Source organism: Mchenga conophoros, linkage group LG9 (assembly GCF_057382185.1).
Source record: "Mchenga conophoros isolate Kocher_MC1m ecotype Shallow Benthic linkage group LG9, M_conophoros_male_GT1.1, whole genome shotgun sequence".
Classification (NCBI taxonomy): Eukaryota; Metazoa; Chordata; class Actinopteri; order Cichliformes; family Cichlidae; genus Mchenga; species Mchenga conophoros.
The window spans coordinates 33,080,470-33,096,623 of NC_140534.1; the positions used below are offsets into that span (position 1 = coordinate 33,080,470).

The following is a 16,154-nucleotide window of genomic DNA, read 5'->3' on the forward strand; positions in this document are numbered from 1 at the left end:
GCATGTAAATGGAGAGTCCTCTTCACACACTGAGGTTAATTATGGAGTTCCACAGGGTTCAGTGCTAGGACCAATTCTGTTTACATTATACATGCTTCCCTTAGGCAGCATCATTAGAAGACATAGCATACATTTACACTGCTATGCTGATGACACCCGGCTCTATCTGTCCATGAAGCCAGATAACACACACCAATTGGTTAAACTGCAGGAATGTCTTAAAGACATAAAGACCTGGATGGCTGCTAACTTTCTGCTTCTTAATTCAGATCAAACTGAGGTTATTGTACTCGGCCCTGAAAATCTTAGAAATATGGTATCTAACCAGATTCTTACTCTGGATGGCATTACCTTGGCCTCCAGTAACACTGTGAGGAACCTTGGAGTCATTTTTGACCCGGACATGTCCTTCAGTGCACATTTTAAACAAATATTTAGGACTGCTGTCTTCCATTTGTGCAAAATCTCTCAAATTTGAAAGGTCTTTTTTTAGAATGATGCTGAAAAATGTGTTGTGCATTGCATAACAATGCATTTCTTTAACAAATACATTGTTAAAGAAAGTACATTTGTGGGTTGAACAGTTTAATTATGTGGGTTATGCCTAAGACAAACTTGTCCAATCGTCTGTGCCAATGTGAACAGCTTATTCTGCTACTGAATCTTGTTACGTGTCATTTATCGGATTGGATGATTGAAGTCTGTATTGGCAGTTTAACAATTTATTCATTTAACAAACAGAAAACTTTGTAGAATTTTGACTAATCATCACCGCAACAGCCTGGCACCTCCTCCTCCTCACAAGAGGATGAGGATAAATGTCTATGTATTTAGTGATGTATTGTGGAGTGGTGTTCCCTGGAGGAGAGGGAGAAGGAAGGTGACACAGCAAATGAAAGAGTGTGGCCTGGTACCTAAGTAATCCGGAGACAGAGGAGTGCATGAGCGCATGAGTACTTAAGTATGCTGCCTTACAGGAAAGGTGAGCCTAACATTCACACACACACAAACGCAATTGTAAGAGACAAAGAGAAAGATAAAGGGTAGCAAACCACAATGGAGATCAGGATATACCAAGGAACATAACATTCAACCTCAAACAAATAAAAAGAAGAATATTCTAGTATATACTAAAATATCTGGGATAGAATTTTCACACAGGGAATGTGATGGAATGAAGACAGCAAAGCAAACTGAGTCTTTTCATAATCGTACTAGTGCATTTCATAACAGTACGATATCATGAAAAGGGTCTTTGTTCTAATAATTTCATGAACTTTCCTATATTCTTATTCACTTCAGTCTTTTACATTTTAAGTTTTATTCCCAAATTCTCTGCAGGGTTTGGATTCAGCTAGCATAAATAATCAGCAGGACATGAGACTTCAGCACATCACACAATTTATTTTTGCTCGTGACCTCTTCAGTTTGTCTGGTTTGGGTGTTAGTGGATGAAAATCAAATTTTTCTGACGAATTCTCCACCACAAAGATGACACAACTGAATGTTAAAAACGTTATATATAGCTTCACACATGACACACCTCCAGCATTTGCATAACAGGTTATTAAAACAGACAAAGATCGGCACAGCTTGCAGACGCCACACAGCTCGTCTTCTTCACTTTGCTAAACTGGACTGAAGGACTGAAGGACTATGTCTTCTAGTGGGTGAAAATGTTCTGTAAATAGAATTTTTAGTTGTTTTGCTGAAATGAAAAGAAATGCATAGCAAATGGGAAAATGAACCATGTGACTTATTGTTTTCACAGAAAGGAAGATTGTAGTTGTTATCCTGGGAAGAGATGAAGTCTTGAAGAAAGCTCTAATAACCAACATCCTGGGAAAAGATTTATCCAAACTAGATAAAAGACAAGCTTTGAAAAAGATTGAGATCTATGTAAATGATATATATGAAGTCATGTTTACACCAGACTTGTATGCAGAATTTAAGGACATACAAGACTTGTTGTGTATTAATCGATATCCTGACATGTGTCTGCTGGTGGTAGAACATGGCTTTTCACCAGACGATGTTCGGAAGCAGATAGAACATCTGAGCAATAAGACTGAAAAACCTGCAGAAGAGTTTACGGTTTTGCTTCCACTGAGTTATAAACCCACAGATTACTCGTTCATATCCTGCACCATGGAACAGGTTTTCAGTGAGCTCGACAGACTGGCTGAAGGCAGAAATCTGATGCTAACTAAAACAAAGTAAGGATGAAAAATAACATAATGCTTTATGGTATTTTTTCATGTATTTGTGGGGGAAGGTTGCTATGCTACTAAAACACAGGTATTAAGGCTTAATTTGAACATTAGGTCCACAGGTAATCCTGTTGTGGCGAAGGCGTGTTCCCGGGCTCAGCTGCGGGGGAGGGTGGTGCAGTGCACTCAAGGGACAGTGTTGGTTGGAGGATCAGGTGGACATGATTGAACTAATGAGGTTTCACCCTTTTTATAGTGAGATCAGAGATCAGAGACGGGAGAGTGCGCAGACAGCTGGAAAGCCAGCGGATGTGTGTGCCGAACCAGGAAAACAGCCTATAAGTGAAAAATCAATCAAAACCATTAAACAACCACAGGAACAGAGTGTCGGGTCACGGTCCTTTGTACCTCTTCCACGTTTGTCAGCACCACGCACTGTGATGGCAATGCCAGGTAAACCACAATCTATACAGTGTCTTTCAGACTTGTTCAGACTGATATCAGTTGGAAGTTCATTATTCAAAACTATGTCGATGTTTCTGAAATTCATTACAGGAATACATACAATACAACACTTCCATACAGGAAAGCGTACCAGCAACAAAGTGAACCTTGTTCTCCTGGGAATGTCTGGGACTGGAAAGAGTGCGAGTGGAAACACCATCCTTGGAAAGCCAGTCTTCTTCTCTAGACCCAGTTCACAGCCAGTCACCAAAGATTGTGAGATAGCAGAAACAGAGATAAATGGCAAACATGTGCGTGTGATAGATACTCCAGACATGTTTGATGATGACATTGAAGAACCAGTTAAGAACAAATATCTAAAACAGTGCAAAGAGCTCTGTGAGTCACACCCTTGTGTGTATGTACTTGTGATGCATATAAGCAGATTTACAGATGGTGAGAGAAACATACTGAAAAAACTGGAAAAAGCTTTTGGGAGGAATGTTAAAGAACAAACTATCATCCTGTTCACTAAATCAGATGATTTGCATCGTTCTGGAAAAATGCTGACTGATTTTCTGCATAGTTGCCAACCTGATCTGAAGGAAATGATTCAACAGTTGGGCAACAGGTGTGTTCTCTTTGAGAATAACAGATCAGGTTCAGCTCAGGTGGAAAAGCTGCTGGACACAGTGATCATGGTGTTAGAAAAACAGCAGAAATTATAATGTCATGTGTCAGATCATGTCCAGTGTAACGATATGAAAAATAGTTTGACCATGAAGTTATTTGATATCTTAAACTCGTAGATAAAAATGTTATAATTTTGATTTTTAGCCATAATTTTTCTTTGTTTTCTACAAACTGGCGAATGAACGATTGGTTTCTGAATTGTTTTCTTTTTTGCTTTTGTTTTTTTGTTGTTGTTTTTTTTGGGGGGGTGGGGGGCAATCTTGGTAAAATAAATCAATGAAAGCTCATTTTGTAAAGTGTAACAGTAACAAATTATTGCTGAATTCAATAAAACGAAGTTAATGTGCATCTGGTGTCTCTTGGATAAACAGGACATTGTTAGGTCTTTAGTTTTGTGTTTGGTCCTCTGTAAAAACATCTCAGGTATTCAGGTTAATTTAGTAGAAGTGATTGAGCTGCAGAGATTCTAAGACACCATCAAACTTCCGACTCCTTCTCTCACCCCCGTTCTCTGCGGCCTGCTGGAGCGGGGGGGCTAGGAGGAGTTGGCCGTCCGACTGCGGTCTGGGGTGTGGGGCCTCCCTGCTGCTGCGGAGTCGGGGCGGTCTGCCTCTCCCCACCGCAGGGAAAAGGGTAACACCACCTGGGTCTGGGTGCAATTCCCCCCTCCAGGGGCAAGGGTACCTAGACCCGGTTTGTAGAGTACGCTTGGGGAGTGTGATCGTGTGTACAGCGTCTCTTTATGTCTGTCTCCACGTCGGTTGAGTGTGAAGTGCACATGAGAGCATGAGGGTGGGAATGGATGTTTGTGTCTGTGTGTGCCTGTATGTTTGTGTCTATATGTCAGGTTGGGTATCAGACGCCACCTCTCTGGGGACATCTCGGGCCTTCCAAGGTTTGGAGGCCTATCTCCACCCACCACCACTTCCCCTGCCGGTGGTGGACTCCCTCAGGTGTCGGTGCGTTGGTGGTTCTTTGTATCTGGGGGTGGGCGTCCGGGTACACACCGGCTCACTCCTTGGCGGCCGCTTATTGGGGCTCGCTCGGGCCATTTCGGAGGTGGGGTGCCCCCGGCCTCTCGGCCTGGGGCTCGGTCACTCAGGCACAGCTGGCTGCCGGCGGAGCTCGCGGGCGCGTCACTGCAACTCCCCCTGGCTTCTGCTCCGCGGCTGCTGAATGAGCCCTCATCTGGGACTCTCCTCAGCTCTTACTGGGACAGTGGCGCGGCTGCCCCTCTGTTGGTCTTCCATGGTCTCTTGTGTTCTGGGGGCCTCTGGATGTCTGGAGTTTTGATCTCCTCCACACCTGCTTGATACCATAAAGGACAGGGCTGTGGCTCCCCACACTCCCTAGCAGATCTTTACATGGAGAAACCTTTGGAATGCAAGCATGCTGATCCACACAGGTATGCACACAGGTGTACACATGGATATTCACAGACGCGGACTACAGCTTTCTTGGCTGCTGCCTCAAAGCACACTGTGCACTGTCTATCTTGAGTGTTGCACAATATCGTTTATTATTTAGTAACTATTGATATCTATGGCTAGCTAGTTTATTGTGATGGTGCTTTTTTTTTCTATTATTATGTTGCTCTTTGTTGTTTGCTGTCTCCTCTGTTTTTTTTTCTCCATACAGGTGACCCAGGAGTTTTTTTTTTCTTTTTTTCTTTTTTTTCTCTCTTCCCCCCCTTCTCACCATCTCTTCTCCCCTTTGGTTTTCTTTCATCTTTCCCCCTCTCCTATCCCACAGTTATGTCTGTCCCGTTTGCAACTGAAAATAAAATAAATTCATAATTATAATAAAGGTCAATCAAATGGACCAATATGGCAAGGCCATGATGATCCACTTGGTAAAATAAATCCGCTTGGCATCTTTCTTGGCCTCAAGACAACAATTCTGATGGCTAAAGATCCAAACGGGACACAAAAAAAAAAAAAAAAAAAAAAAAAAAAAAGTTACTTCAGAAAATGCATTTCCTTCTCTCTTTCGTCAATCCCTTTTCTTACTTTTTTATGCACCAAAATGTGGTCTGTCACAGTTTGATCTTTCAAATAGTCTTCTTCTTTTAATCTTTATTTCACTTTCTATTTCTCTATCAGTACATGCAAACTGAAGGTAGCCATGTGACAACATTACAAACAGGAATATTTCAGAAATTCAATGGTCTGATGTCAGTAAAACATTTGCACAAGTTAGACTGGATCTTGGTTTTGTTTGTTATTATCTTTTTTTTTTTCTGAATGCACATGTCAATTTTTGTTGGTGACTAAAAGGAATCCATTTCATCGCCATCATCATATATTTTCTTTCAGTGGAAGACAATGTGCATGAAAACAAATGCCCTCAAATCTCTACTGAACATCACTGATTCAAATCTTGATGTCTGTGCAGTTACAGATGTTTGTTTCCTTGTGTTCTACAGTTTACATGATATCCATCTATCCAGGACTGTGCAGAGGTGTTTGAAGGGGCGGGTGCTCAAAGTTAAAAAGGGGCACATAGAACCAGGCTGAATAACAACCTACATTCATCAAGAATCTAATATAGAATCGCACCATACTATGTCACTGTCATCAGGTGGGAACAATGCACAGCAAAAGTAGCCTGTGTTTTACCTGATGGGTACAATGTTGCTATTGAGATGCTGCTGCTGCTCCTGCTGCTGATGGTGCTGGAGGGCAGGGCTGTGTTGATCTGAAACAGTAGACATTAAGAAGTCCATAGGAGAGATGGTAGCTGATTAAAGAAGTGTTATGAGATAATAATAAAATGCAAACAATTATTGACGGTGCTTGGGACCATAAGGCAATAGATACAAAAAACTGTGGGAAATAAACTCGGCTCTGCCTCTTTGGATCTCTTCCTTCTTCATTTCCTCATCTCATCTATCACTCTCTACTTGCTGTCCATCTCAGAACAAGGCACAATTTACTATTGCAATAATCTATTATTTAATTATCCACACTTAACAACTCTTGCACCTAATCCATAATAAAGCAATGATAAAAAATGTTATAGAACCAAAACATTGCAATTGTGGTTATTATGCCCTTGCAGCTACTCAAATCTCTACTGAACATAACTGATTTAAATGACCCCCTTGGGGGACACTCCCTAGGACTTAAATCTGGGACTCTCCACCATTTGACGTTAGGACTGAGGAAGCTTGTCGGATGAGAGGTGTAAATATCAACACTTCACTGAGTTCTTTTGATTCCTCAGAGGCATCTGATGGAAGACAAATCGCTGCTCAGTAGACCATTTAACACTTTATTACTTCTAGAAGGGAGATGCGTCCTGCATGACACGTTGCCATGGATCTCAAAATGGTGGTGTGCCCTTAACAGTTTTATTACAGAAGCTCTCTCATTCTAGTCTAAACAACAGTGTCTCAGTAACTTTCCACTAGAGATGGTCCACTCTTATCTACATTTTCTCAGGCAAGCATGAGCGAGAGTCTGCAGCTTTCTACTCCCCCAGGACACATGGTCTATGCCTTTATTTTTCAGGGCTGTGTCCACTTAAAACTACACTGTATAACTTTATAACACTTGTTAATAAAAATAAAAAGCAGAGCATTATTGAGCCACTGAAAAATTATTTATTCCCAACAGGACCCTCCTTTGATCTGCCCCATGACAGATCAACACTACTAAAAGTCATCAAGCATCATCACGTTGTCTGCTTTGGTATTAGATCGCCAACAGCCCTGTTTATTATGTTCTTAAATGATGTTCTGAGTCTTCCCAGGGCTCTAGTTACAGAAACATCTGGGGCCGTATTCTTGAGAATGAAAGTGCAGCACATCTCTCCAGACATTACACACACACCCTTTTTACCCACTAGGTGTCAGTTCTCTTAGTTATCATGCTTCTTTTCCCTCTCTGGGCCCCATTTAACGGGTGGGCCATACATGGGATGACTGCTGTGTTTTGGCAATTGTCATAACATAAAAATCACAGACTAAAGCTAATTCTCAGATCTCCCATTACTTTTCAGCGTCCCCCGATCCCCATTCTGGTTGTTTCCTGCTTCCACCTTTGTGCTCAGACTAGAACCTCTGTCTGAGGGGCTTTTGACCTTATTTACAGTTAAACAACTAATCTTCTGGGACAGCGCTCTTCTCCTCTTCTTACTTCAAACCCCTTCAGCCAGGATACATGTTTCTTTTGGGGTCTCAGCCGAGTCCCCCTTTCTTAGCCAGATCCTCCTTGGTCTGGTGGTTCTGGATTTCTGCCAACCCCTTCGCGGTTATTGCTGTGGTTCTGGGATCCTCTCGAGGTGACTAGGAGGAGCCCAAACGGCATGACCCTTGACCCCAATTGCTGTCTTGGCAGTCTCTAGCTGTGTCCAAATTCATGGGCTGCATCCTCCTGAGGACCCGGCCTTCGCAGTCTACGTGGGCCGGGTCCTCAGAAGGTCGGGTAGGCCGGAAGTAAATGGCAGTGAAATTGGACGGTCTAGCCTTCAGATTAGTGTCGCCGCTGTCTCGGTGGAGTTTAATAAACTCAGCCGTCTGCTCCTTGCTATCTAAGATATAACAGGACACTGGCGTAAATTCTTGACCGTCTCACACTTCTGTTTAATCAGTTTTCTGTTTGACGTTTATTGAACCAAGGAGGAACCCACCCGGAGGACTAATAAAGTTTTATTTTATCTAATCTAATCTAATAACTTTAATCTCAGCCAAACCGATTTACTCACAAACAAATAAAACACTGAAGAAAGACAAACAATAACATTTTTAGGTTGTCTAAGTGACTTGTATATTATGTTTAACCCGAGTAGCGAAAGACCGCGGTGATCTGAACATGATGTGCCGGGAGTTGTGCCGTTCTCGGCGGCTTCAGTGACCCTCGAGCTCCCGGCTAGCTACCGAGCTGGTGGGTAGCAGACGCCTCTGAAAACGTCGAAGCACTTTTGCAAATATGCGATATCTTGATAAACCGAGCAGATATTTGATGTTTACACAGCTACTTTCTCGCCTGAAAATATGTTAAAAATTTATTTTGTGACCCAGAAAGATTAATAAGAGTAATTTCAAAACTTAGTAGCGGCCGCCATTGCCGGAAACTGGAGTTTGGTTGGGCCACGCTATGAATTCTGGGATATGGTAGGCCATGAAGGACACACCAGACTCATCCTTCAAATTCAGGGAAAAGGAGGAGGAATCTGTCGGCTATAGTCGGAGGAGTCTACGAATTTACACAGCCTTCGGCGCGTCGCTGTGACGTAATCGGCCTTCAAATGCGGCCTCAGGAGGATGCAGCCCATGAATTTGGACACAGCTTCTGTGTCTGTCTCTGCTGCGAAGGATCCTCACATCTTCCATGACCTCGTCTGGTGTCTGTGTAGAGAGTTGAAAATAGCTTTCTAGTAAAATCTGGTATCAGAAATAAACTGGGGAAAACAGCCCCCCCACAAAGGTTTTTGTTGTGATTGTATTTTTGTTCCTTTTTCTATTCTTTATCACAGGTTAGTAAATGCATTTAAATGAATGTATACTGCAGACCTTACAAACAGAGGATGTTGTTTATGTGGGAAAGGAACGCAACTCGCTAAAGAAATGGATTCGTTCTGAGTTGTGTCTGGTTAAGGCTGCAGGCTAAGTGATGCTAATGCTAGCGGACTTGGCTAATGTGGGATACTGAGTGTGTGTGAGGAAGCTAATCTGACCTGTGAGAGACTTCTGGACTGTGAACTCTTAATGTATTATGCACTCTGATAAATGGGTTTTATACTATGTTTTACTCTTCTGGTTGATGTTGTGGTTACAAGAACAAGTTTGTGGTTTAATACAAAGACATTTATAGAGTGTTATAAGGAAACTGTTTGATCAATGCTGACTGCACAGTAGTAGTGAACGCTGTTAAAGGAGCACTGCACTCTATATAGTTGTAGGTTGTATAAGAACAGTAAATATGTTTGTTTTATGTCAAAGACATTATTTTCTTGTAAAGAGTAAAATAGCTATATTTAAAACAACAGAAGTTACATTGTCAGTACAGTGGAATTTCACATGAATAATTTAGTGCTGAACAAGAATTAAAATGTTTAAAAATGAGTTAATTTTATGATGTTTGTAAATGTAGTTAAAAATGAAGTACAGAGTACACTATTGTGTTTTGTTTATCTTTGTGAAATAAGTGTGGTTATTGTGATACATTGTGGATCTGACATATCAATGGATTTAAGCAACATTTTGTTTATTTTTTGTCAAAGTTGTATTGAGAGATTTAAACAGTCTCGAGCTCAGGGAGCTGTGGCCATGTATGGTAAACTGGACTGAAGCATAAGGCCATTTCTTTGCAGTTAGTGTGGTGATACCTGAAGCTGTTCTAAGCTGTTGTGAAGAATAAACCTTCCCGTTGTGAAACTGACATCAGCTCAACGTGTGTCCCTTTTTCTATTCTTTATCACAGCACCACACGTTGTTGAACACGAACCCAGTTGCCCCTTTGGTCATCGTCTTAGGGAGGCAACATCTGCTCCTTCCTCTGTAAAAGACAGAAAAGGAAAACACCTCTCTGCCTAGCCTTGATCATCTAATGTTATTATCTATTGTTCTTCTAGTGATTCAGAGTCTATGTGTGTAAGCGTGTTTGCAGTTACCCCTCTGCACTCTAAGTCATTTCCTACAATATATCAGTCCGGACAGTCATGCCGTACGAAGCCTTTGACCTTCAAAAGACTGAGTGCCAACTTAGTATGAGCACATTTGCAATGTGTGTATGAAAATGATTATAACCGCTTATTTTAGTAAGAGAAATCAAACATTTTCAATCCTGACTCCCCAGGGAAACAAGCCTTTGTTGTAGCTGTGTCTGTTTAATCTTTTGCATTCTGTCATTCAAACTTTAATGATTCAAACAAAAAAGTCCTAATCTGGGAAAAAGAACTTAAATAAGAGTAAAAATGAAACTCCTAAAATAAAACTGAAGAGGTTTGAGTAAAAGGAAAATAATAAATGCTTTGTGTCTTTTGTTTGCTCTGACTCTTGTTCTCATTTTCATTTCAATAAGATCTTTTATGTCTGTTTGTGTTTTCTTTTGGAAAAATCTTTATTTGTGTCACTTCATATCTTTATATGTAACTATCTTCTCAAACACTCTGCAAACCAATAAATAAATCCAATATATTTTTATAGGATGTTTTTACACTCAGATTTTTTCACTACCTGCTCACTAACAGATGGACCAACACTATCGAATCCGAATCAGTTTTCAGGAAAATCACAAACTTCATTCATTAGTCTTTCTCTACTGATTGAAAACACACACACACACTTTGGACCTTTGAGAATCAAGAGTCTTATTTCTATAGATAAGTTAACTGAATTTGAATAAAGGCCTGACAGATGGATCTGCACCACAGCGACCACCAGAGGGAGCTGTTGTGCCACTACTGACGCTCTCTTCACACCCTATCATCTGCTTTCTCTAATCCTAAAAATATAAAGTGAAGCTCTTTGAGATCTTCTCTATACTTCTCCATCACTCTGGAAAGCAAACATCACATCTGTAGTTCTCTTTCTCAGCAGGAAGTCGTGCTGCTGCTCATTGCTCACCACCTCTCTTCTTATTCTAGCTTCAACAACGTTCCATTTCTTCATGATATGGCTCAACAACATTATCCCTCTGTGGTTGCTACAGCTCTGCACATCAACCTTCTTCTTAAAAACAATACAAGTACATTTTTCTCCATACCTCAGGGATCCCCTCACTCTCTCCAGGATTGTGTTAAACCATCTAGTTAAAAGAAAGTCCACCACCCTCTCTCCTACACATTTCCATCAGGTATGTCATCTGGACGACCTTTGCACTCTTCATCCACTCCGTTTACCAGGTCATGTAACCTATTAGTATTCCAGTCTGCTTTCTTCATCTCATCACCCAGGTAACCTGAGTGTAAAAAAAACGTATTTTCCGGCGATGTTTGCTACCCTACAATCCGTTCTACACTGTAGTAAAATCAGTGACATTTGACCATCCTGTTGCTCCCATTGAAATGTATACAGCCTATTTAAAACCTGAAACTTAAAATTGTCCGTAGCCTGCTGTTGTCACCACTGTCCTGTTTTAAATGGATACTAACTAGCTAACTAACTAGCTAACTGACTGACTGAATGCCCATTAAACTTATAACTCCTGTTGTGTGTGTGTGTGTGTGTGTGTGTGTGTGTGTGTGTGTGTGTGTGTGTGTGTGTGTGTGTGTGTGTGTTTTGTACAGAGAGACAGCCAGGTTCATAATGGATATAAGGAAGGTTTTTTTTTTTTGTTTTTTTTTAAAGGAGCCACATTCAAGCAAAAGTGTAAAATCAAATGATCGATCAATCAAGAATAATGTTGGATCAGTGTTTCAATGTTTATATCTTTTATTAGATGTGGTTTGGTTATTTGCCTTTTGGTTGAAAGTACACTGAGATAGGACTTTTTGTTAGTGATCTTAATAGTATTTTTTTCATATTAATGTAATTTTTCATCTAATTGTATACAATCTATTTGTGTATGATTGTCAGTCCAAAGAGGGAGAGACGAAAGAGGGAAAGTGAGGAGAAAGTACAAGGTGAGGAAGAACCAGGTAAGAAAACGGACAGGGAGCAGTGACAGGCACAACAGAAACTGTTAAACTGACAAAGACAAAAAACCTGATTTTACTCACAATCTGGACGTTGTGTCCTCCCTATATTAAAGCTGTTAACAGAATCTGCAAAACAAACTGGGTTGAAACATTTTTGACCTGCCCCTCCCTTCCTTCCCTCCCCATCTCCAGCTGCCTCCCTCTTCCCGCTCCTCCACAACCACCCACACATGCAGGGCCTTGGAGTGGGGGTATGTCACCAGGGTGCAGAGGAGGCTACCCCCCCCGTCCCCTTCTGGCTGCCTCTGCCTCAATTTTATCCCACAACTTAGACATTCACATTATTCACACTCTCATTACACATACATATAGGATCTTGGGGGTGGGCACAATCACGGAGTCCAAATTACCATCAGGGTGTATACCTCACCCCTGACGTCGTTGCCCACCTCTCAATTTTAAATACACTTAGTCATTGAGGGCTAGCAGGAGGGACTATGCGCTTACCTGCTGCTCTCTGGCAGGTAGCTCCATGCCCTCCTGGGTTTTAATTGCACCTTAGAACACATATGCATCAACACTACAATGAGCGGGTGGAGGGAGGTTTGGAGTCTTCTCCCACCCCCATTCTCTGCGGCCTGCTGGAGCGGGAGGGCTAGTAGGAGGAGTTGGCCGTCCGACTGCGGTCTGGGGTGTGGGGCCTCCCTGCTGCTGCGGAGTCGGGGTGGTCTGCCTCTCCCCACCGCAGGGAAAAGGGTAACACCACCTGGGTCTGGGTGCAATTCCCCCCTCCAGGGGCAAGGGTACCTAGACCCGGTTTGTAGAGTACGCTTGGGGAGTGTGATTGTGTGTACAGCTCTTTATGTCTGTCTCCATGTTGGTTGAGTGTGGAGTGAGTGCATATGAGAGCATGAGGGTGGGAATGGATGTTTGTGTCTGTGTGTGCCTGTATGTCTGTGTCTATATGTCAGGTTGGGTATCAGACGCCACCTCTCTGGGGACATCTCAGGCCCTCCAAGGTTTGGAGGCCTATCTCCCCCTACCACCACTTCCCCTGCCGGTGGCGGACTCCCTCAGGTGTCGGTGTGTTGGTGGTTCTTTGTGTCTGGGGGTGGGCGTCCGGGTACACACCGGCTCACTCCTTGGCGGCCGCTTGTCGGGGCCTGGGGCCTGGGGCTCGCTCGGGCCCCTTTGGAGGTGGGGTGCCCCCGGCCTCTCGGCCTGGGGCTCGGTCACTCAGGCACAGCTGGGGGCCGGCGGAGCTCACGGGCGCGTCACTGCAACTCCCCCTGACTTCTGCTCCGCGGCTGCTGGGCGAGCCCTCATCTGGGACTCTCCTCAGCTCTTACTGGGACAGTGGCGCGGCTGCCCCTCTGTTGGTCTTCCATGGTCTCTTGTGTTCTGGGGGCCTCTGGATGTCTGGAGTTTTGATCTCCTCCATACCCGCTTCACACCCTGGAGGACGGGGCTGTGGCCCCCCCACACTCCCTAGCAGATCATTACATGGAGAAACCTTTGGAATGCAAGCATGCTGATCCACACAGGTATGCACACATGGGTATTCACAGACGCGGACTAAAGCTTTCTTGGCTGCTGCCTCAAAGCACACTGTGCGCTGTCTATCTTGCGTGCTGCACAATATCGTTTATTATTTAGTAAATATTGATATCTATGACTAGCTAGTTTATTGTGATGGTGCTTTGTTTTCTCTATTATTATGTTGCTCTTTGTTGTTTGCTGTCTCCTCTGTTTGTTTTTTTTGTTTGTTTGTTTTTTTTTTTTCTCTCTCCATACAGGTGACCCAGGAGTTCTTTTTTTTTTTCTCACTCTTCCCCCCCCTTCTCACCGTCTCTTCTCCCCTTTGGTTTTCTTTCTTTCTCTCCCCCTCTTTCTCTCATTCATTCCCCCTGTCCTATTTATTAAAAAAAAAAAAAAAATGACAAAGGATGAACTGAAGCTCTGCCATCACGTAATGTCGCATACTGCTGTTTCTGATGTCATTTAGAAAAAAAAAAAAAAAAAAAAAAAAAAGAAACATTTTGACCCTCTTTAACAACATTCCACCAACATTATCATTGTTTGGGGAGATTAAAATTAATGATATATTTTATGTAGTTCAGCCACAACTCTACTAAAGCCTCAGCCAGTAATAGGTCGGCCAACTTTTGGACCGTCCAGTCGTCTGTATGACTGCTGTAGTACGTGCATCACATGTGCACACTATCAGTGCCAAACAGCCCAGGTGGAGTGAGGAGCTGTAAAGAGAAGCAGATGCTCTGTTTATATTCTACAAATGTTTTAAGCTTGTTTCAAAGATTCTGTACAGCAGCTTTAAATGTTTTCCAAAAGCACACATACACTTATCAGTGTTTCTCACACTTTTTACAGTGTGTACCACCTGATAAAAATGTCAAGCTCTCCCGAGGACCACTATGAAAGCATGAAAGTCATAAATCTTACAACACAAAATTAGTTCTGCAATAAAGATTTTTTCATACATTGTATACATTGTACCACAGGCAAAGTTGCCTCCATTTTTATAGTTTTTTTTATTAATATTTTGTAATAATTATTTGTAATAATTTATTCTGTTTTGGGAGTGGTTTTTTATGTATCTGTATTTTATTATACACACACATTAAAAGTGAATCTCTGTCCAAAAAATGCAGTCAGTTTACTTTTTACTCACTATGAGCATCATTCATTATTCTTCCCCAGTCATTAAGGTTAGGATATGTATTTTTTTATTCCAATCCATTCTTCTTTTGCAGCATTTAAATAACCTTTATCAGATTTGATGGTTTTGTTACAGACTTTTCAAAAAAGTGTTTTGTTTTTCTTTCACAAATGTGGGATTAAATTGTGTTAAAATGTACAAAACAGTGATGTCATGTTTTGAGACGAGGACCCCGGCACAGAGAGACTTTATGAATTTAGGAATCTTATGATTTAATAAAGAAATATGCAGACTTGCACAGAGATGGTAAAATTATGATGACTGATAACGGAGAAGAAGACAACAGACGACGAGGACAGGGAGGAACAGGGGTTTAAATGCACCAAGGAGACAGTTATAGAGAACTCGGGACAACATTTAAGGATGCAGGGACTGACAGAGACAGGTTTATCTTGCCTGGCTGGGCAGCTCTCTGGGTGCTCAGCACCCCCAAAGCTCTGATCCTAGAATCGCCCCTGTATTGAGCACTTAAACAAATGAGATGATAGTAGATTTCATGAGACTCAGGCCTCCTCTCCAGCCTGTCAAAGTTTTTGGAGTGGATATAGAGGTGGAATCGAAATATAAATATCTAGGTTTGGACCTAGATAACAAACTAGAGTGGTTTGTCCCTGACCCAGAATATCAGACAAATTATACAAGAAGTAATCTCTTTTTGTTAAGAAAACTAAGATGTCTTGACATTTGCAGTAAAATGCTGAAGGTGTTCTATCAGTCTATGGTAACAAGTGTGCTATTTGCAACATCAGAAACAATATGCAAAGAGAATTGCCAAACTAGTGACAAAAGCTTCCTCTGTAATTGGAGTGAGACTGGACACGCTGGGGCAGGTAGTGGAAAGACGCATGTTAAAGACTGTCCTGAACAACTTTCATCACCGACTTTATAACATCATTATGGAACACAAACACATCAGTACTAAAATGCTCTCTTTGTTGTAAAGCAGAGAGAAACAGAACATCATTTTCAGGGCCAGTTGTCAGGTCTTTCAGTTCTCATACAACTAGCAGATGTGTCATGTCAGACATGGGAATTTTGCTTTGGGATCAATAAAGTTATTGTTATTCTTTCTCTTTTTCAGTCAGCAGTTCCTGCCAGACCCAGAAAGTGCACTGGGAGCCGCAGTCTGAGACAATAGTCATTGAGATACCATGGAGCGAGAAGATATGATCAGCCATTAGCTGAGCCATCTCCAAGGCGGATGGGCACTTGGGCAGGGTTATGAAGTGATTTGTCTTGGAGAAATGTTTCATGATGGTGAAACCAAGAAACCTGTCAATACCTGTTTATCTAATATTCTCTCATTCATACAGGCAAAAATAATGATGAAAGAAGCAGTTGAACATTTGGTTCATTGTCATCTTAGAATCAGAAATAACTGATGAAAGTGGTGTGATTTTTAGTTGTTGTTGTTTTTTTAGGCTAGAAGCTTTAAATGAATAATTGTCAAATCATCAACCTAAAGGGAAATTTTTGTAATGTTTTTA

General features: G+C 41.9%; 1 protein-coding gene across 1 annotated transcript; it reads left to right on the plus strand.

Annotated features, from left to right (window-relative positions):
- The first annotated feature begins 1,639 nt into the window (after positions 1-1,639).
- On the plus strand, positions 1,640-3,849 carry LOC146567698 (uncharacterized). Its single transcript, XM_085285991.1, has 4 exons — positions 1,640-1,666; positions 1,772-2,216; positions 2,467-2,663; positions 2,766-3,849. Exons 1-4 carry the CDS (start codon positions 1,657-1,659, stop codon positions 3,380-3,382), a joined length of 1,269 nt encoding a protein of 422 aa, XP_085142117.1. The 5' UTR covers positions 1,640-1,656; the 3' UTR covers positions 3,383-3,849.
- Positions 3,850-16,154: the final 12,305 nt, after the last annotated feature.

Excerpts from the sequence above, each read along its gene's own strand:
- LOC146567698 (XM_085285991.1), top strand. Across the intron at positions 2,217-2,466 it reads CTGATGCTAACTAAAACAAA|TGAGATCAGAGATCAGAGAC; the intron begins GTAAGGATGAAA and ends CCCTTTTTATAG. Across the intron at positions 2,664-2,765 it reads CACTGTGATGGCAATGCCAG|GAATACATACAATACAACAC; the intron begins GTAAACCACAAT and ends AATTCATTACAG.